This window comes from Hemibagrus wyckioides, linkage group LG04, assembly GCF_019097595.1.
Source record: "Hemibagrus wyckioides isolate EC202008001 linkage group LG04, SWU_Hwy_1.0, whole genome shotgun sequence".
In the NCBI taxonomy this organism is placed as follows: domain Eukaryota; kingdom Metazoa; phylum Chordata; class Actinopteri; order Siluriformes; family Bagridae; genus Hemibagrus; species Hemibagrus wyckioides.
In genome coordinates this window covers 30,059,319-30,080,469 of record NC_080713.1, presented here as the reverse complement: position 1 = coordinate 30,080,469, position 21,151 = coordinate 30,059,319, and the positions used below count along the sequence as shown (strand labels likewise).

The 21,151-nt window shown below is 37.7% G+C and overlaps 1 protein-coding gene across 1 annotated transcript in view; it reads right to left on the bottom strand.

The window, feature by feature from the left end:
• Positions 1 to 2,074: 2,074 nt before the first annotated feature.
• LOC131351815 (uncharacterized) overlaps positions 2,075 to 21,151 on the bottom strand; it is a 226,357-nt gene continuing 207,280 nt past the window's right edge. Inside the window, exons 51-59 of the mRNA XM_058387420.1 lie at positions 20,897 to 21,070; positions 19,913 to 20,086; positions 18,604 to 18,774; positions 14,499 to 14,669; positions 13,176 to 13,346; positions 8,996 to 9,166; positions 4,720 to 4,890; positions 4,047 to 4,208; positions 2,075 to 3,665 (exon numbers count right to left, since the gene is read on the bottom strand). Coding sequence (XP_058243403.1) covers positions 3,656 to 3,665; positions 4,047 to 4,208; positions 4,720 to 4,890; positions 8,996 to 9,166; positions 13,176 to 13,346; positions 14,499 to 14,669; positions 18,604 to 18,774; positions 19,913 to 20,086; positions 20,897 to 21,070 — 1,375 coding nt within the window. The 3' untranslated portion in view covers positions 2,075 to 3,655. The remainder of the gene's footprint in view (positions 3,666 to 4,046; positions 4,209 to 4,719; positions 4,891 to 8,995; positions 9,167 to 13,175; positions 13,347 to 14,498; positions 14,670 to 18,603; positions 18,775 to 19,912; positions 20,087 to 20,896; positions 21,071 to 21,151) is intronic.

Below are 21,151 nucleotides of genomic sequence, written 5' to 3'. Positions count from 1 at the left end.
TTAAATTACATTAAAAACAAAACAGCCAAAAAAAAACAACTTATGAGTCACTGTCACTTTAACTTGCTTAATATAATAATACTTAATATAATGTAAATGAAGTAGAGATGAATTAAAATGAGATTCTTTACTCCTGGTATAATTTGTTAAATTATGTGTATTATTACTTGTTGTGATCTTTAAATGTTCTGCCAATTCAAAATAAATCTTTCAGCCTTTGTTGTATCTAAACATGAGGAAGATGGCGGCATGCTGGAAAGGATTGTATCCTATAGCTGTCTTTAAACGGAGTGTAGCAGTGGTCCTGGTAGGGCAGGTGATGTGCTGGTGAAGTTTAGCACTGTGCATTTGAGGGTGGTGCTGTTTAAAGTCCCCCACCACAATGAGCACAGTATCATGGTGTTGAGTCTGGTGTACAGTCATTTAGTTTCATTTAGTTCACATAAGGCAGTGTCCATGTCTGCCGAAGGTGGAATATAAACAGCACTGACTGTGAGTGATAGTGTTTTATATCAAACCCTGAACTAACTGTATCTCCGGGGGGAAACTAAGCTGTAGCTAATTGTGTTAGTTATCAATAATCATCATTTCCACATGCTGATCTGATTCACACACTGCTGAAAGGATACTGAGGTGAATTTGAAACTACTCTGACTGAGTTAAATGGTTTTATCAGTCTGAATGATTTAGAGACATGCTGACATTTCTAAACACAGTGCTGTGTGTATGTGTGTGTGTGTGTGTGTGTGTGTGTGTGTTATCCAATCTGGAAGTTGTGTTGTGTGTGTATTTGTTGCTGCTTATTGTTTGTTTTACAGAAAGAATTAGACATAGTGGAAATATATCATTGTTATAATGAATATTAATAATATTCCCTCTAACCAGTAAGATGTTCAGTTAACACAATGTTATCCAATAAAGAGGACAGTAAACTGTGAGACAGAAATATTCTTCATTTAGTAAATAATCCTAACATATATCACGTTACAGCTCTATATTCATGTACTCACTGTGATTTTTTCCAAACAGCTTCATGTTTTTTCTCATCACAAAAACAATCTTCTGAATTTCAACTGACTTTGAACTGGTATCCAGAGGAGAAAAGGTGGAGCTCTGTCTCTCTCTCTCTCTCTCTCTCTCTCTCTCTCTCTCAACAAGCTTTTTTAGCATGACTGTATTCATGTACCATATAGCCACAGCCTTAGAGGAATGATAAGAATTGTTATTAACAAATCTATAGTTATAGTATAGAGTTATAACACTGAGTGTCTAAAAAATATTGATAATCTTATAATAGTAAAATAGAAACCCAAAAGAAATGAGAAAAATCCACTCTCTCTCTCTCTCTCTCTCTCTCTCTTTCACACACACACAAACCTGTCATATAAAGAAGATATTTGAAAAATAGTAGAATAAAGGAATTATTACTGTAATTAACTCTATTGGCATGAGCATCACTAAGTAAAATGTTCTGTGTCATTTTATTAACCTTCCAAAAAACAAAACCTCCAGTTGAGAATGAGGGAATGCAGTGGAGCTCTCACACAGTTTTACTGTAGGGTTTCATTCTGTGTGTCTTGCTGCTAGCCAGATTGGGATGAAGCTGATAAAAGGGTCTCTCATTTAGAAGTGCTGTGTTCAAAATACTCAGAAATGCTGGGATTTAAAAAGAAAAATCAATCAACTCTTCTAAAATAAATAAACAAACAAATTAATAAATAAATCCTTCTGAAGATTTTGATTATCCTCAGAATCTCAACATTAGTTTGTATGAATCTGTGTTTCATTTACTATATTTTTGCTTTCACAAAGTTGCTGCCAGTCAGAATTGACCTTTAGACTCAAGAAGTATTACATCATTAAAACACTTTACTTAACACTTATGTGTTTAACATTAAGTAGTTTGTCTTCTTTAATTATTTAGTTTTATTTCACATTGTGTCTGTGAAGTTCAGTGAACAAGTTCAAACTTCAAAATACCAAATTTATAATGTAAAATCACTGGATTCAGAATTTAGAGTATTTTTGGTTTGTTGCTGCTGTTTTTTGTAAACCTTTTATCCTCTTTAATCTAAACAGAGCTTTAAACTTAATCTGATTTTATTTGTGAAATTTTAAAGACATAGTGTTACACAGTTTGATGAATTCCTGATGATAATTCCTCATCCAGTAGGTGGCGCTGTTGCTGACTGGACACAGTTCATCATTCTACATGTAAACATTTCTGATAGAGGATTAGAGCATCTCTTTCATCTGGTGCTACTGATTTGTGTGTAATTAATGTAGTGAAGAACATGATAACATTTAAGACTTTATATTCAGCTATAACCTTAACAACTTAAAGTCATTTAAAATAAAAATTAAAAACACCAGCAGGAGGAAATTCCAGACATAGTAAAGGATTCTGTTTATTATGAAGACATTTTACATCCATAAGAAATAATTCATAAATTTAAGACAGATTCAGTCTGAGTGTGAAAGAGAACTAGAACAGAGTCAGACTTCCTCTTCTCTCACTTTCTTACCATCAGCTTTATTTCAGTTTGTGCTGAATAAGAGATTTAGGGTTAAAGGAAGGACCATTAACCAGAACATGGACAAAAACCAACACTTACATTTGGATCTATTTTATTGTCCAGAAAGTGAATTCTCTGAAATAGGAGTCAGTTCCCTACAGAACACAGGACACTTTTGTCTCCTTCTGTCCAGCAGTGATGAGTTTCTCTGGTGTTTATCTGCTACTGTTTGTTCCATGGTTTGGAGGTGGGACTGCTTGTGGAGCTCCTGTTTTGTTGCCTCTGTGTATTAGTGGTGTTACTGACTTGTCTTCTGTTCTCTGATCTTCTAGAAACTGCCTGAAGGATGACTTTCTGGACTTGTGGAGTCAGTGAGTGTCCCATTACTGACCTGGTTCTGCTGAGTGTAATCATCATCCACACTGTTTCCTACATTACTGTACACACTGCTCCCTCCATTACTGTACACACTGCTCCTTACAGTACTGTACACACTGCTCCCTACATTACTGTACACACTGCTCCCTCCATTACTGTACACACTGCTCCTTACAGTACTGTACACACTGCTCCCTACATTACTGTACACACTGCTCCCTCCATTACTGTACACACTGCTCCCTCCATTACTGTACACACTGCTCCATACATTACTGTACACACTGCTCCTTACATTACTGTACACACTGCTCCTTACATTACTGTACACACTGCTCCTTACAGTACTGTACACACTGCTCCCTCCATTACTGTACACACTGCTCCCTCCATTACTGTACACACTGCTCCCTCCATTACTGTACACACTGCTCCCTCCATTACTGTACACACTGCTCCCTCCAGTACTGTACACACTGCTCCCTCCAGTACTGTACACACTGCTCCCTACATTACTGTACACACTGCTCCCTACATTACTGTACACACTGCTCCCTCCATTACTGGACACACTGCTCCCTCCATTACTGGACACACTGCTCCCTCCATTACTGTACACACTGCTCCATACATTACTGTACACACTGCTTCCTCTCTGTTCTGTGTCTTTGTTCCTTCTAGTGTACAGAGAACTCGGCTCCAGGGAGAGAGCTGTTTATCAGGTCAGTTATCACCAGTGAAGAAATGGATCAGCATGTGGATTAATAATATCTGTAAAATCAAACCAGAAAAATGTTCAGCACTGTACCCTGTGTCATTTCTCTTATCCATTTATTTGATCACATTTAGTTTAACTGAATAAACACAAGAAATATGAGATAAAAGTAGAATAATCATGAATGATCAGATTAGTGCAGTGGTTTTTCTGTAGAACAGAAACAGATCAGGTCAAAGTTCACTTCTGTTAAATCTGATCCACAAGAAGTTATTAACATGCAGTGATGAGTTACTGTTGGGGTTTAATTCTGATCCTATATTCTGAGGTTATATTCTATGTGTTTCTGTCAATACGATTACCAACATGCTGCTGATTTGATCATTTACATTACTCTCACACTGCACTCTAACACTCTGTGTGTTCAGGTTACTTACATTAGCTCTCCTCCTGAACGCTTCAGTATCTCCTCCAGATCTCTGACTGAATTTTTCAGTTTATTCAGACTCAGATTCAGCACTTTCAGATGTGAGGAGTTTAACTTCAGAGCCTCAGTCAGAGCAGCACAGCCTCTATCTGTTATTCTGCAGTTTATTAACCTGCAGAGAGAAAAGATTTCAGTTTCTTTACTTCACAGAACTAAATAATGATGAAGGCATGTGTGGAAAATGAGAAGCATAAATATAACAGTAAAGTATTTATCTACATTGTTATTGTGTATTAGAAAAGATGTGTGTATGGTCTGTGAAAAACAACTTTAAAGTGTAATCCTGCATCATTATAAAGATTATTTAAGTTTCATCACATCACTGAGTTCAAATAAATCTCACACTTGATTCACTTCCTACTGAAATCCACTTCCCAGTAGAGCAAAGCACCTCACTGCTATAACTACTGTATACCTCTCACTACTTGTTCCTAATCCCACATCCTCCTCATCACCAGAGTTCAAATAAATCTTTATTTAATCTTTATTACTGATAATAAATCTAATCTAGAGAGCAAGTTAGACACGTTAGTTAGACATTACTAGCTAGGACTGGGAAGAGCTTTGTTCTGGTTAGTGATTTTTATTAGAAAGCTGTTTCATCACATCACTGAGTTACTCACAGCAGTTTCTCCAGTTTACACTCGTGTTTCTTCAGTAGATCACAGAGCTTCTCCACTCCTGAGTCTCCCAGTTCACACTCACTCAGATCCAGCTCTCTGATGTGTGATGGATTTGTACAGAGAGCTGAAGACAAATCAGTACAGGATTTCCCTCTTACACTGTTCCATAGTCTGCAGAAAAGGAAACAGAGTTTATTCCAACATTAGAGAAAGAAAGGATGTAGAAATGACTGAAGTAAGAACATTAACACATTTCTAAACTCTACTTTCTGTTCTTCTAGATTATTTTCTTTCTCCTGGTTTTTATCAGACTCACAGTGCTGGGCTTTAACTAAAAATATCATTCTAACCACCAGGAGTATAATAATATAGTAAATGTAAAATTTGATATGATTTCAGCACAGCACTGTCTGAATCTGTGCCTCAGGTTTCCATTTTAAACTGATGAAAGTATCTGACACTAGAACAGTAGGAGAGAGCGGGGAACAACAGACAAAGTAAACTAAAGAAACAACTGATAAACAAACGACAAACTGCATTATAGAAATATAAAATGTACGTCAGACAGAACAATCAGTTTTTAGATACATGTGCTCATGTATATATGTACAGTTTATTCACCCTTACAGTGTTGGGAAGGTTACTGTGTGTTGGGAAAGTTACTCTGTTTAAAATGTAATAAGTCGTGTAACTTTTCAATTACTTTACAAAAGTAAAGTAACTGATTACACTTGATTAGTTTTTGATTACATTTAAGTTTCTAATGGATATTTTCAACTAAATAATTTCCAAACATTTATACCAGGCAGGGTTAACCTTACAGTAGTACTCAACTCTGTTACTGTTTAAATCTTTTCATCACTTGAATTAAGATTATATTAATTTAATTTTAAGCACAGCCAACACAAAACCAGACTTCATAACAAAAATTGTTTAATACTGTTTTAGGAATCAAATCTTTGCATAGCTATGACAGGACACACTGGCAAATAATGCCTTGAAAAAATCTGAAGAGAGTCATCATAATGTACGCTACAGTGCTAAAATAACTAAGTTATAATAGATCTGACACCAACACATTTACAAGGAGGAAAAATGTGCACTATATATTTTCTGTCAAAGGGTTCATATATATATATATATATAGAAGTGTGCCTGGTAAAGGTAGCTAGCAGAGTAGCTAATTTGTTCTGAATGTTTTGAATAAAGGTCTTGAGTACACTATGGGGTCGATGAATGCGCTGGTGGATTTTTTCCACATAGCAGCTACGGTAAATCGACTGACCACTCCGTCACTTTTTATTATACAGAAACGAGTAATATATCATTTGAAACTAAAGGGTCTGTTTTTATTTATGTACACTCACAATAATGACAAAAACCAGATGCTTTTATAAAATAAAGAAAGGCTAGGTTACATACCTACAGATGCTTCTTCAGGTTCAACATTGAAACATTTGATGTCAAAAGCATTTTAACAGCTAGCAAACAAATTTTGCACTGTACTGTTATATTTGCGCCCATATCGGATTTCAGGATGAAATTATTTTTAAATTTCCAGGACTGAAATGCATTTATCTCACTTGCCATGGTGGTAACTCTCAGACAGTGTAGTAGCCTAAAGCTTTAAGCGGCAAGGTGGATTAATGTAATTGGCAGACGTGCCGCAAATTCAAACCAGAGAACCAATCAAAAGCATCAGAATAGCACCGCTTTAACAAACTCTAACAACAAATTAATATTTATTCAACATATCCTAGTTTGCTTAAAGAAAATATTCAGATGTAACCCTATTTGTAATCTTTAACATTTTCATAAGTAACTAATTTAATTACACATTTCAGTAACTGTAACGAATTACTGTAACATTTATTTTGTAATTAAATTACATAGTGCCATTACATGCAAGTAGTTACTTTCCAACACTGCTTACAGAGACACACTTCACCTGTTACTACCCAGGAACAGAGGAAACAACAGCTTCACCACACACAAGCTTTTTCTTACTCACTCTCTCATTCTGTCAATAAAAAGTGTCATGAAGGTTATTGTTATGATTTTATATGAGAGAGAATGAACTTGTGGTCATTGTTTATGAACTGCAGCTTAGTTGTAACGCTGTGTAACAGCTAACCCCACAGTATGGAGGTTGTATTTAAGTCTATCTAACACCTGCTGTGTGTCTGTCACATGTTACTAAATGTAGCTACAATGTAGGAATGAAGACGGTGATTAAAGTAATATAAGGTTGGATTCTGTCATTTACACACAGCTCAGAAACCAGAATAAAGCTGTGATAAAATATTACTGATGTTCCCTAAAACTCTTTCTGATAACAGATTTCTTGTGATTGAGGTGATTCACTCTGTAACTGGGATGCAGTCCGTTACTCGTGTATCACTCCTCTCCACACCTGGAAGGTAAGAGTGCTCTGGGTTCAACAACTAGGTCTAGAAGTGAAGTGACTTAAGGCCCTTGTACTAATAACTGCAGATCAGAGTCTCTGAGTAAAACAACTTTAGAGAATCGAGTGGAAGAACAAATATCATTTCATTTTATTATCAGTGAATTTTCTATAGAAATGAAATGGTGTATAAAGTAAATTACTATTAGAATATAAGAATAAACAAACAAGAGTGAAGGAGTGTCAACTGTATGGATAAACAACTTAAGAAAATAAATCCCACACTCCAACAGGAATTAAAGAAATGAAGTTGTTATTGAAAATTCAAAGAACTAAACAAATCAGAATTCAGTCACAAAGTACTGAGTCAAATAAAATAAAAAATCTAATAGTAATCAATTGGAGCTAAGCCAAGTTCATTCAAGTCCTCATCATAGTCATTAGTATAAACTGGGATCAGACACTTATAGGTATGTACGTAGACCACACTGAACAGTACTACTAAGGTAAACAAATAATTAAACAAACAAACAAAAACAGAAAGAAAACAAACATTGCAGGCCTGAGTGATGCCTGTGAGCGTTGTGGTGTGAAGCTACCTCACCCCTACTGCTAAACTGAGAAACAAAAACTGTCCTCACAGTCACTACACAGTCCTGATACCACAATCAAACCCTGGACGATCCGTAAAGGTTAACTGGACATATACTCGGTGATCCACCAACAAATATGATCCTTTCTCCTTGCCAAAGAAGTTCACGAATACAACCTGTAGTCCTGAGAGCTATCTGAAAGTGATATCCCTGAAACTGAAGAACAATCAGACCTGACTAGGAGTCTGAAGAACTTTCTGGAAACAGAACTGAATAAACTAAAAGCTGAAAAGAGTTAACAGAGGAGTTTTTTTTCCAGAGCAACACATTAGTGTGTCTCTAAAGCACAAAATATCCAGTTTGTTCCTCCCTTGTGCTTTCTCACACCAGTAATATCCAACACAAGTCCCGCCCCACAACCAATCACATTATCAAAATCAAACTGAATAGATAATTACCCAATGGAATAACAAGATCAATTACACACTACCTATGAGGATAGGGTGGAACTCTACTGACAATAACGATACACACATATATACATACCTAAGAAAAAAAACTCACACACACACACAACAACACAATGTTGTGATGTTCCCTCATGTCCAATTGGTCTACACTCTGTAAATGTGGTGATGTGGTCAGAAGAACACGCTGCCTGACCTTGTGTAATAATCTAATAAAAAGTCCATGTGACATTTTGTCCTGTGTTTCGTTGTTCCTCACGCTCCTCTACAATAATTACAACTTAATGCTCCTGTTTACGTGATCAGTTCAGACTCTTAGACACAGAAAAACAGAAGAGAACATCTTCCTTATTCAGAGGAGGAAGTGTAGAGCTGATTAAGTTGAAATGTTTATTACACTCACATGTGTAATGTACTGATTATGTGTCAGTCACTGCAGATAGGTGATTATCAGTTCAGTACAGAGACAATGTATGTTACTGTTAGAAGTCTTGTTGTCTTGTGCTTTGTTTTCTGGTTTAAACCCCGATATAAAGCACTGAGAATGAAATGAAATCCACTTCCCAGTAGAGCAAAGCACCTCACTGCTATAACTACTGTATACCTCTCACTACTTGTTCCTAATCCCACATCCTCCTCATCACCAGAGTTCAAATAAATCTTTATTTAATCTTTATTACTGATAATAAATCTAATCTAGGGAGCAAGTTAGACACATTAGTTAGACATTACTAGCTAGGACTGGGAAGAGCTTTGTTCTGGTTAGTGATTTTTATTAGAAAGCTGTTTCATCACATCACTGAGTTACTCACAGCAGTTTCTCCAGTTTACACTCGTGTTTCTTCAGTAGATCACAGAGCTTCTCCACTCCTGAGTCTCCCAGTTCACAATGACTCAGATCCAGCTCTCTGATGTGTGATGGATTTGTACAGAGAGCTGAAGACAAATCAGTACAGGATTTCCCTCTTACACTGTAACGTAGTCTGCAGAAAAGGAGACAGAGTTTAGTCCAACATTAGAGAAAGAAAGGATGTAGAAATGACTGAAGTAAGAACATTAACACATTTCTAAACTCTACTTTCTGTTCTTCTAGATTATTTTCTTTCTCCTGGTTTTTATCAGACTCACAGTGCTGGGCTTTAACTAAAAATATCATTCTAACCACCAGGAGTATAATAATATAGTAAATGTAAAATTTGATATGATTTCAGCACAGCACTGTCTGAATCTGTGCCTCAGGTTTCCATTTTAAACTGATGAAAGTATTTGACACTAGAACAGTAGGAGAGAGCGGGGAACAACAGACAAAGTAAACTAAAGAAACAACTGATAAACAAACGACAAACTGCATTATAGAAATATAAAATGTGCGTCAGACAGAACAATCAGTTTCTAGATTCTACATGTGTTCATTTATATATGCAGAGTTTATTCTCCCTTACAGAGACACACTTCACCTGTTACTACCCAGGAACAGAGGAAACAACAGCTTCACCACACACAAGCTTTTTCTTACTCACTCTCTCATTCTGTCAATAAAAAGTGTCATGAAGGTTATTGTTATGATTTTATATGAGAGAGAATGAACTTGTGGTCATTGTTTATGAACTGCAGCTTAGTTGTAACGCTGTGTAACAGCTAACCCCACAGTATGGAGGTTGTATTTAAGTCTATCTAACACCTGCTGTGAGTCTGTCACATGTTACTAAATGTAGCTACGATGTAGGAATGAAGACGGTGATTAAAGGTTTAAAAAGTTTAAGGTAGTTTATGTGGCTGTAGAGTAAGAATTCCAGCTGTAGGAACAGTTTAAAGACGATGCGTCCTTAAAAAAAAAAAACCTCTTCCCTCACTCTAGCTGATGTCACACACACACACACACAGACACACACACACACAGACACACACACAGACACACACACAGACACACACACAGACACACACAGACACACACAGACACACACAGACACACACAGACACACACAGACACACACACACACACGCAGACACACACACGCAGACACACACACGCAGACACACACACGCAGACACACACACGCAGACACACCACGCGCGGTCTGAAGTCTGTCCAAAATACATTTAAAAATTAATATAAAATAAACTATAATACTTATCAGCATGAAAAGCAAAAGCACACCTAAGCACAACATGAGCAACCTTTTAGCGTTGGAACCATGTTTCTAGCTATTACCGTTTAGGACTAGTAGCGCGCGGAGGAATCGGAATAATAACTAGAATTTTGCATTTCCAGAAGAAAATGCGTGTGATTGCGAAAAGCAAAGCAATATGTTGCTTAAACTATTGCAATACATTGTGTTATGTCCTTGGACGTACACTATTATTTGTATTTATGGATTTTGCGTGATTTCTGTGTTGATGTATTGCATGTTAGACTGTGTGCAGTGTCTCTCTCTGTCTCTCTCTCTCTCTCTCACTTTCCTTTTTGGCAGAGCTTAATTAGAACCAGCTGCAGGAGATTGCTGCAGGAAATTTCGTCATGAGTGGAAACTTTAAAAGCTGGGAAGCAGAGCAGTGTCAGGGAGCTTCTGTAGTGTGTGTGGTGAAGCTCTGTTGCAGGCAGTGCGCCGTTCTGCCCCTGACAACCTTTGTGTGTTGTTGACGGACGATAGTGTTGTATTCATTGCTGAATTACTCTCTGGTTGACTTAATCGCTGTGCGAGTAGTGTCCCTCTTAGGTTTGGCCGCAGAGATCCCGCTTCCTGGCGGTCACGGTTTAGTTTCAGTTTCGTTCCTCTGTAAGCCGTATTCTGTTTAAAGTTATCCGTTGTTTGTACTAACTGTGTTAAGCACTTCTGTTTGTAAACCAATCTTTAGTTATTACGGAAGCAGTAGGTTGGGGACTGCCTTTTATTTTGTGACCTGTTTTCTCCTGGTTTGTCCTTTGGTTTGTTATTTTGTCCTTGATCCCCTTCCGAAGTTATGTGCTTCCCCTATTTGTGTGTATTGTTTTGAAATAATAAAATAAACTTTCCAGCTTGTATACATTTCTTGTGGTCATCGTGAAGGGGCGTAATTGGTTTGCTTTCTTAATCTACTTGTTTCTTGTCACCTGTCCTGGCAACCCTAGACTGGTCAGGATGTGACAATTGTCAAATAGTATATACAAGCTAAAGTCACAGTTTAAAAACGTTTAAGGTAGTATGTGGCTGTAGAGTAAGAATTCAAACATTGTAGCATTGGAAGCATGTTTCTAGCTATTATCGTTTAAGTGATATGTTGCTTAAACTATTGCAAGAAATTCTAAAATAATATATAAATACAACTCCGATGTTGCTCATGTTGTGCTCAAGTGTGCTATTACTTGACATACTGATAAGTATTGTAGTTTATTTTATATTAATTTTTAAATGCATTTTTTTTTTTTTTTTTTTACAGATTTTACTTCCTGGTTTCTGTACGGACATTTAAGGACAGCGCACACACTAGTTCGGTTTTTCTCTGAGGTTTTCGGTAGCTGCTGTAAACATGCATCTGTAGATGCCTTAAACAAACATGTAAAACATTACTCCACTGATCTCAGTAGTACTATAAGCTGCAGTTTAGCTTATTTGTTAGCGTGCTCACCTCCCAAGCGGGAGATCCGGGTTCGAGACCCGCTCGGAGTTGTATTTATGTATTATTTCAGAATTTCTTGCAATAGTTTAAGCAACATCTCTTAAACGGTAACAGCTAGAAACATGCTTACAGCGCTAAAATGTGGCTTGGGTGTGCTATTACTTTTCATACTGATAAGAATTATAGTTTATTTTAGATGGATTTTTAAATGTATTTACGGACTTCAGACCGCTGCTGTGTGTGTGTGTATATGTGTGTGTGTGTGTGTATCGTCAGCTAGAGTGAGGGAAGAGGGTTTTTTTTTTATGGACGATCGTCTTTAAACTGTTCCTACATCTTGAATTCTTACTCTACAGCCACATAAACTACCTTAAACTTTTTAAACTGTGACTAGCTTGTATATATTACTCGACAATGTATTGCAATAGTTCAAGCAACATATTGCTTTGCTTCTCGCAATCACACGCATTTTCTTCTGGAAATGCAAAATTCTAGTTACAACTTAATGCTCCTGTTTAATTATTCTGAACTGATCACGTAAACCAACAGAGAGAAAAAAAACATTGCAGGCCTGAGTGATGCCTGTGAGCGTTGTGGTGTGAAGCTACCTCACCCCTGTAACTAATGACAATACGATACACACATATATACATACCTAAGAAAAAAATTCACACACAAACACAAAAAAACAAAACACATGCATTGTGATGTTCCCTCATGTCCAAATGGTCTACACTCTGTAAATGTGGTGATGTGGTCAGAAGAACACGCTGCCTGACCTTGTGTAATAATCTAATAAAAAGTCCATGTGACATTTTGTCCTGTGTTTCGTTGTTCCTCACGCTCCTCTACAATAATTACAACTTAATGCTCCTGTTTACGTGATCAGTTCAGACTCTTAGACACAGAAAAACAGAAGAGAACATCTTCCTTATTCAGAGGAGGAAGTGTAGAGCTGATTAAGTTGAAATGTTTATTACACTCACATGTGTAATGTACTGATTATGTGTCAGTCACTGCAGATAGGTGATTATCAGTTCAGTACAGAGACAATGTATGTTACTGTTAGAAGACTTGTTGTCTTGTGCTTTGTTTTCTGGTTTAAACCCCGATATAAAGCACTGAGAATGAAATGAAATCCACTTCCCAGTAGAGCAAAGCACCTCACTGCTATAACTACTGTATACCTCTCACTACTTGTTCCTAATCCCACATCCTCCTCATCACCAGAGTTCAAATAAATCTTTATTTAATCTTTATTACTGATAATAAATCTAATCTAGAGAGCAAGTTAGACACGTTAGTTAGACATTACTAGCTAGGACTGGGAAGAGCTTTGTTCTGGTTAGTGATTTTTATTAGAAAGTTGTTTCATCACATCACTGAGTTACTCACAGCAGTGTCTCCAGTTTACACTCGTGTTTCTTCAGTAGATCACAGAGCTTCTCCACTCCTGAGTCTCCCAGTTCACACCACCTCAGATCCAGCTCTCTGATGTGTGATGGATTTGTACAGAGAGCTGAAGACAAATCAGCACAGGATTTCCCTCTTATACTGTAACATAGTCTGCAGAAAAGGAGACAGAGTTTAGTCCCGTGATCTCACTTCCTGTTTCCTCCATTTTATGCTGGTCAGCCCTATATAAGCCAGCGGGCTGCACATGCTCCTTGTCAGATGGTCTCTTCAGTCTGTCTTGTGCTCCTGATTAGTCCTCCTGCCTTTTCTTCAGTTCCAGTCTGCCTGGTTTAGACTCTGTCTGTTCCTGAAGCTGACTTCTGATCTGTTCCTGCCTGCTTTGTCTCTGCCTTGATTCTGTTGCTGATTCTGGATTATTGGACTGGATTCTGTTACTGATTCTGGATTATTGGACTGGATTCTGTTGCTGATTCTGGATTATTGGACTGGATTCTGTTGCTGATTCTGGATTATTGGACTGGATTCTGTTGCTGATTCTGGATTATTGGACTGGATTCTGTTACTGATTCTGGATTATTGGACTGGATTCTGTTGCTTATTCTGGATTATAGGACTGGATTCTGTTACAGATTCTGGATTATAGGACTGGATTCTGTTACAGATTCTGGATTATTGGACTGGATTCTGTTACAGATTCTGGATTATTGGACTGGATTCTGTTACAGATTCTGGATTATTGGACTGGATTCTGTTACAGATTCTGGATTATTGGACTGGATTCTGTTACAGATTCTGGATTATTGGACTGGATTCTGTTACAGATTCTGGATTATTGGACTGGATTCTGTTACAGATTCTGGATTATTGGACTGGATTCTGGTACTGATTCTGCCCAGCCTGCTTTACCCTGGTTCTCGGTTGTTCTGTGGTTGTTATCTGAGAACTCTGCCATTTCCAGTGCTTGCCTTTATTAAAGACTCTTATTTTGAACTTTGACTGTGTTCTGCATTTGGGTCCTCACCTGCCTACCCTGACACTATCTCTCTAAACCAGGGGTCTCCAACTGTTTCTTCCTCTGAGAGCTTGTGTTATATTATTAGTAATATTTATTTACACAGCTTATTACCATAAACTAAACCAGATGAATAAGATATTTTTGTTTCAACTTTAAAAAATGTCAATATGGAACATCATATTTTGCAATAAATTATTTTAAATTGACATAAGCAGCATGTTAACTGTTGAGTCGAGTTAATTGATTTAACACAGAAAGCTGTTTCATCACATCACTGAGTTACTCACTGCAGTTTCTCCAGTTTACACTCGTGTTTCTTCAGTAGATCACAGAGCTTCTCCACTCCTGAGTCTCCCAGTTCACACCGACTCAGATCCAGCTCTCTGATGTGTGATGGATTTGTACAGAGAGCTGAAGACAAATCAGCACAGGATTTCCCTCTTACACTGTTACATAGTCTGCAGAAAAGGAAACAGAGTTTAGTCCAACATTAGAGAAAGAAAGGATGTAGAAATGACTGAAGTAAGAACACTAACACATTTCTAAACTCTACTTTCTGTTCTTCTAGATTATTTTCTTTCTCCTGGTTTTTACCAGAGACTCAGTGCTGGGCTTTAACTAAAAATATCATTCTAACCACCAGGAGTATAATAATATAGTAAATGTAAAATTTGATATGATTTCAGCACAGCACTGTCTGAATCTGTGCCTCAGGTTTCCATTTTAAACTGATGAAAGTATTTGACACTAGAACAGTAGGAGAGAGCGGGGAACAACAGACAAAGTAAACTAAAGAAACAACTGATAAACAAACGACAAACTGCATTATAGAAATATAAAATGTGCGTCAGACAGAACAATCAGTTTCTAGATTCTACATGTGTTCATTTATATATGCAGAGTTTATTCTCCCTTACAGAGACACACTTCACCTGTTACTACCCAGGAACAGAGGAAACAACAGCTTCACCACACACAAGCTTTTTCTTACTCACTCTCTCATTCTGTCAATAAAAAGTGTCATGAAGGTTATTGTTATGATTTTATATGAGAGAGAATGAACTTGTGGTCATTGTTTATGAACTGCAGCTTAGTTGTAACGCTGTGTAACAGCTAACCCCGCAGTATGGAGGTTGTATTTAAGTCTATCTAACACCTGCTGTGAGTCTGTCACATGGTACTAAATGTAGCTACGATGTAGGAATGAAGACGGTGATTAAAGGTTTAAAAAGTTTAAGGTAGTTTATGTGGCTGTAGAGTAAGAATTCCAGCTGTAGGAACAGTTTAAAGACGATGCGTCCTTAAAAAAAAATCCTCTTCCCTCACTCTAGCTGATGTCACACACACACACACACAGACACACACACACACACACAGTCTGAAGTCTGTCCAAAATACATTTAAAAATTAATATAAAATAAACTAATACTTATCAGCATGAAAAGCAAAAGCACACCTAAGCACAACATGAGCAACCTTTTAGCGTTGGAACCATGTTTCTAGCTATTACCGTTTAGGACTAGTAGCGCGCGGAGGAATCGGACTAATAACTAGAATTTTGCATTTCCAGAAGAAAATGCGTGTGATTACGAAAAGCAAAGCAATATGTTGCTTAAACTATTGCAATACATTGTGTTATGTCCTTGGACGTACACTATTATTTGTATTTATGGATTTTGCGTGATTTCTGTGTTGATGTATTGCATGTTAGACTGTGTGCAGTGTCTCTCTCTGTCTCTGTCTCTCTCTCTCTCTCTCTCTTTCCTTTTTGGCAGAGCTTAATTAGAACCAGCTGCAGGAGATTGCTGCAGGAAATTTCGTCATGAGTGGAAACTTTAAAAGCTGGGAAGCAGAGCAGTGTCAGGGAGCTTCTGTAGTGTGTGTGGTGAAGCTCCGTTGCAGGCAGTGCGCCGTTCTGCCCCTGACAACCTTTGTGTGTTGTTGACGGACGATAGTGTTGTATTCATTGCTGAATTACTCTCTGGTTGACTTAATCGCTGTGCGAGTAGTGTCCCTCTTAGGTTTGGCCGCAGAGATCCCGCTTCCTGGCGGTCACTGTTTAGTTTCAGTTTCGTTCCTCTGTAAGCCGTATTCTGTTTAAAGTTATCCGTTGTTTGTACTAACTGTGTTAAGCACTTCTGTTTGTAAACCAACCTTTAGTTATTACGGAAGCAGTAGGTTGGGGACTGGCTTTTATTTTTTGACCTGTTTTGGGCTAGTTAGGGAAGATTCTTGTATTTCATTTGAGGACCTTTTCTTTCTTAGGCAATTTAAACTCCTTCCACCAGCTAGTCCTCCTTTGGTTTGTTATTTTGTCCTTGATCCCCTTCCGAAGTTATGTGCTCCCCCTATTTGTGTGTATTGTTTTGAAATAATAAAATAAACTTTCCAGCTTGTATACATTTCTTGTGGTCATCGTGAAGGGGCGTAATTGGTTTGCTTTCTTAATCTACTTGTTTCTTGTCACCTGTCCTGGCAACCCTAGACTGGTCAGGATGTGACAATTATCAAATAGTATATACAAGCTAAAGTCACAGTTTAAAAACGTTTAAGGTAGTATGTGGCTGTAGAGTAAGAATTCAAACATTGTAGCATTGGAAGCATGTTTCTAGCTATTATTGTTTAAGTGATATGTTGCTTAAACTATTGCAAGAAATTCTGAAATAATATATAAATACAACTCCGATGTTGCTCATGTTGTGCTCAAGTGTGCTATTACTTGACATACTGATAAGTATTGTAGTTTATTTTATATTAATTTTTAAATGCATTTTTTTTTTTTTTTTTACAGATTTTACTTCCTGGTTTCTGTACGGACATTTAAGGACAGCGCACACACTAGTTCGGTTTTTCTCTGAGGTTTTCGGTAGCTGCTGTAAACATGCATCTGTAGATGCCTTAAACAAACATGTAAAACATTACTCCACTGATCTCAGTAGTATTATAAGCTGCAGTTTAGCTTATTTGTTAGCGTGCTCACCTCCCAAGCGGGAGATCCGGGTTCGAGACCCGCTCGGAGTTGTATTTATGTATTATTTCAGAATTTCTTGCAATAGTTTAAGCAACATCTCTTAAACGGTAATAGCTAGAAACATGCTTACAGCGCTAAAATGTGGCTTGGGTGTGCTATTACTTTTCATACTGATAAGAATTATAGTTTATTTTAGATGGATTTTTAAATGTATTTACGGACTTCAGACCGCTGCTGTGTGTGTGTGTGTGTGTGTGTGTGTGTGTGTGTGTATATATGTGTGTGTGTGTGTGTGACGTCAGCTAGAGTGAGGGAAGAGGGTTTTTTTTTTATGGACGATCGTCTTTAAACTGTTCCTACATCTTGAATTCTTACTCTACAGCCACATAAACTATCTTAAACTTTTTAAACTGTGACTTTAGCTTGTATATATTACTCGACAATGTATTGCAATAGTTCAAGCAACATATTGCTTTGCTTCTCGCAATCACACGCATTTTCTTCTGGAAATGCAAAATTCTAGTTACAACTTAATGCTCCTGTTTAATTATTCTGAACTGATCACGTAAACCAACAGAGAGAAAAAAAACATTGCAGGCCTGAGTGATGCCTGTGAGCGTTGTTGTGTGAAGCTACCTCACCCCTGTAACTAATGACAATACGATACACATATATACATACCTAAGAAAAAAATTCACACACAAACACACAAAAACAAAACACATGCATTGTGATGTTCCCTCATGTCCTAATGGTCTACACTCTGTAAATGTGGTGATGTGGTCAGAAGAACACGCTGCCTGACCTTGTGTAATAATCTAATAAAAAGTCCATGTGACATTTTGTCCTGTGTTTCGTTGTTCCTCACGCTCCTCTACAATAATTACAACTTAATGCTCCTGTTTACGTGATCAGTTCAGACTCTTAGACACAGAAAAACAGAAGAGAACATCTTCCTTATTCAGAGGAGGAAGTGTAGAGCTGATTAAGTTGAAATGTTTATTACACTCACATGTGTAATGTACTGATTATGTGTCAGTCACTGCAGATAGGTGATGATCAGTTCAGTACAGAGACAATGTATGTTACTGTTAGAAGACTTGTTGTCTTGTGCTTTGTTTTCTGGTTTAAACCCCGATATAAAGCACTGAGAATGAAATGAAATCCACTTCCCAGTAGAGCAAAGCACCTCACTGCTATAACTACTGTATACCTCTCACTACTTGTTCCTAATCCCACATCCTCCTCATCACCAGAGTTCAAATAAATCTTTATTTAATCTTTATTACTGATAATAAATCTAATCTAGAGAGCAAGTTAGACACGTTAGTTAGACATTACTAGCTAGGACTGGGAAGAGCTTTGTTCTGGTTAGTGATTTTTATTAGAAAGTTGTTTCATCACATCACTGAGTTACTCACAGCAGTTTCTCCAGTTTACACTCGTGTTTCTTCAGTAGATCACAGAGCTTCTCCACTCCTGAGTCTCCCAGTTCACACTCACTCAGATCCAGCTCTCTGATGTGTGATGGATTTGTACAGAGAGCTGAAGACAAATCAGCACAGGATTTCCCTCTTACACTCCTCCATAGTCTGCAGAAAAGGAAACAGAGTTTAGTCCAACATTAGAGAAAGAAAGGATGTAGAAATGACTGAAGTAAGAACACTAACACATTTCTAAACTCTGCTATTGTTGCTAGCTGCTGTGGTGTTTATTTGTTATTTGTTAGATCTGCTTATCTAGCTTTTTATCTCCCTACCCCTCCATTTCTCCATTTACTCATCTGTCAGGCATGCGTTCCCGGTTTCGCAATCTCACGTCCTGTTTCCTCCATTTTATGCTGGTCAGCCCTATATAATCCAGCGGGCTGCACATGCTCCTTCTCAGATGGTCTCTTCAGTCTGTCTTGTGCTCCTGATTAGTCCTCCTGCCTTTTCTTCAGTTCCAGTCTGCCTGGTTTAGACTCTGTCTGTTCCTGAAGCTGACTTCTGCTCTGTTCCTGCCTGCTTTGTCTCTGCCTTGAGTCTGTTGCTGATTCTGGATTATTGGACTGGATTCTATTACTGATTCTGGATTATTGGACTGGATTCTGTTACTGATTCTGGACTATTGGACTGGATTCTGGTACTGATTCTGGATTATTGGACTGGATTCTGGTACTGATTCTGCCCAGCCTGCTTTACCCTGGTTTTCGGTTGTTCTGTGGTTGTTATCTGAGAACTCTGCCATTTCCAGTGCTTGCCTTTATTAAAGACTCTTATTTTGAACTTTGACTGTGTTCTGCATTTGGGTCCTCACCTGCCTACCCTGACACTATCTCTCTAAACCAGGGGTCTCCAACTGTTTCTTCCTCTGAGAGCTTGTGTTATATTATTAGTAATATTTATTTACACAGCTTATTACCATGAACTAAACCAGCTGAATAAGATTTTTGGTTCAACTTTAAAAAATGTCAATATGGATCATATTTTGCAATAAATTATTTTAAATTGACATAAGCAGCATGTTAACTGTTGAGTCGAGTTAATTGATGAAACAGCTTTCTGTGTTAAATCACATCACTGAGTTACTCACTGCAGTTTCTCCAATTTACACTCGTGTTTCTTCAGTATTTCTAAATCAGTTATAAAGGACTGAAGAATATTAAACTGCTAAAAGATTATTAGTGTTATAATAAAACTGGACTGTTTGTAGGTTGATAGCTTTAAAATGTAAAGGTTCATTTCTCACTTTAGTGTCTGCAGTTTACATTCAGGATTCTTCAGGAAATCACACAGATTTCTCAGTCCAGACTCTCCTGGTTTAGTCCTGTTCAGATTCAGATCTCTCAGGTGTGAAGGGTTTAAAACCAGAGCAGAAATCACACGTGAACAGTCATCTGCAATACTGTCTCCTTTATACAACCTGGAGAGAGAGAGAGAGAGAGAGAGAGAGAGAGGTGGTCAGTTCATAACACATGTGAAGACAAACAGCACATGAGCCCTATTCACTGGATTAATTTATCAGGGAAATCTTTTTTTTCCCCCCTCAATGTTAAAACTCTTGTATCTGGACAGTAAACTGACCACAGGAGGAGTAAGTTTCTAGATGGTTGTATTATCTATGTAAACAGATATTTGCATCACTCAGTTATATGATCACACTGTATTCAAAACATGGTGTCCAAGCGGTCAGTGAGGTGCTGAAGTACAGAAAAGACACTGACTCTTGACAACAATTTGAAAATACAATAAAACAATAATTACAAAGTGTATGAGACGCGTCTATTTGTGTTTGGTGACTCGGACAGTGTTTAATATCTGTGGGAGGGTCAGTGATACACACACTGTGGATGTAATTATAACTGATCATACTCCAAGGCCCCGCCCACACACAGTATGTACAGATTTTTTAATGTGTATTTTTTCTCTGAACGTTGGTCTCCTGTCCACAAAAAGGTTTTTGAAAGAAATTTACTTTAGAAACTTTAACTCTCATCTTCAGTGAGGACTTTCTGGAAGTGAAAGTGAAGTGTGATCATGTGACCCTCTGAGAGTGCAGACAGAAGGACACTCACACATGGAAGCTTTAATTCACAGCAGCTCACCTTCTCTTAATAAACACACACATGCTGAAGCTGGTCATTGTACTCTCTGTTAATGATCCACTCCACACACCAGATAATTACACTACTGCAGGAAAATAGAGATCTGTGTGTTTCTAGCTGTTTCTTACCTAAGTTTCTGCAGTCTGTAATGTGGATCCTGCAGCAGAGCTGAAAGCTGCTTCACTTTGACGTCTCTTGGTGTTTTGTTGTTCAGATCCAGCTCCGTGTGCAGTAAGGGGTTTTTACTGAACATTTTAGTAAGACACGTGTAGGCTTCCTCTGCATCAGGACTTTTCAACAACCTGTAGAGAAAAATGATATGGAGACGTTAATAACTGTGTACTGAGAGCAATAAGGAGCTGATGGTGATGTGCTTTAGCTTC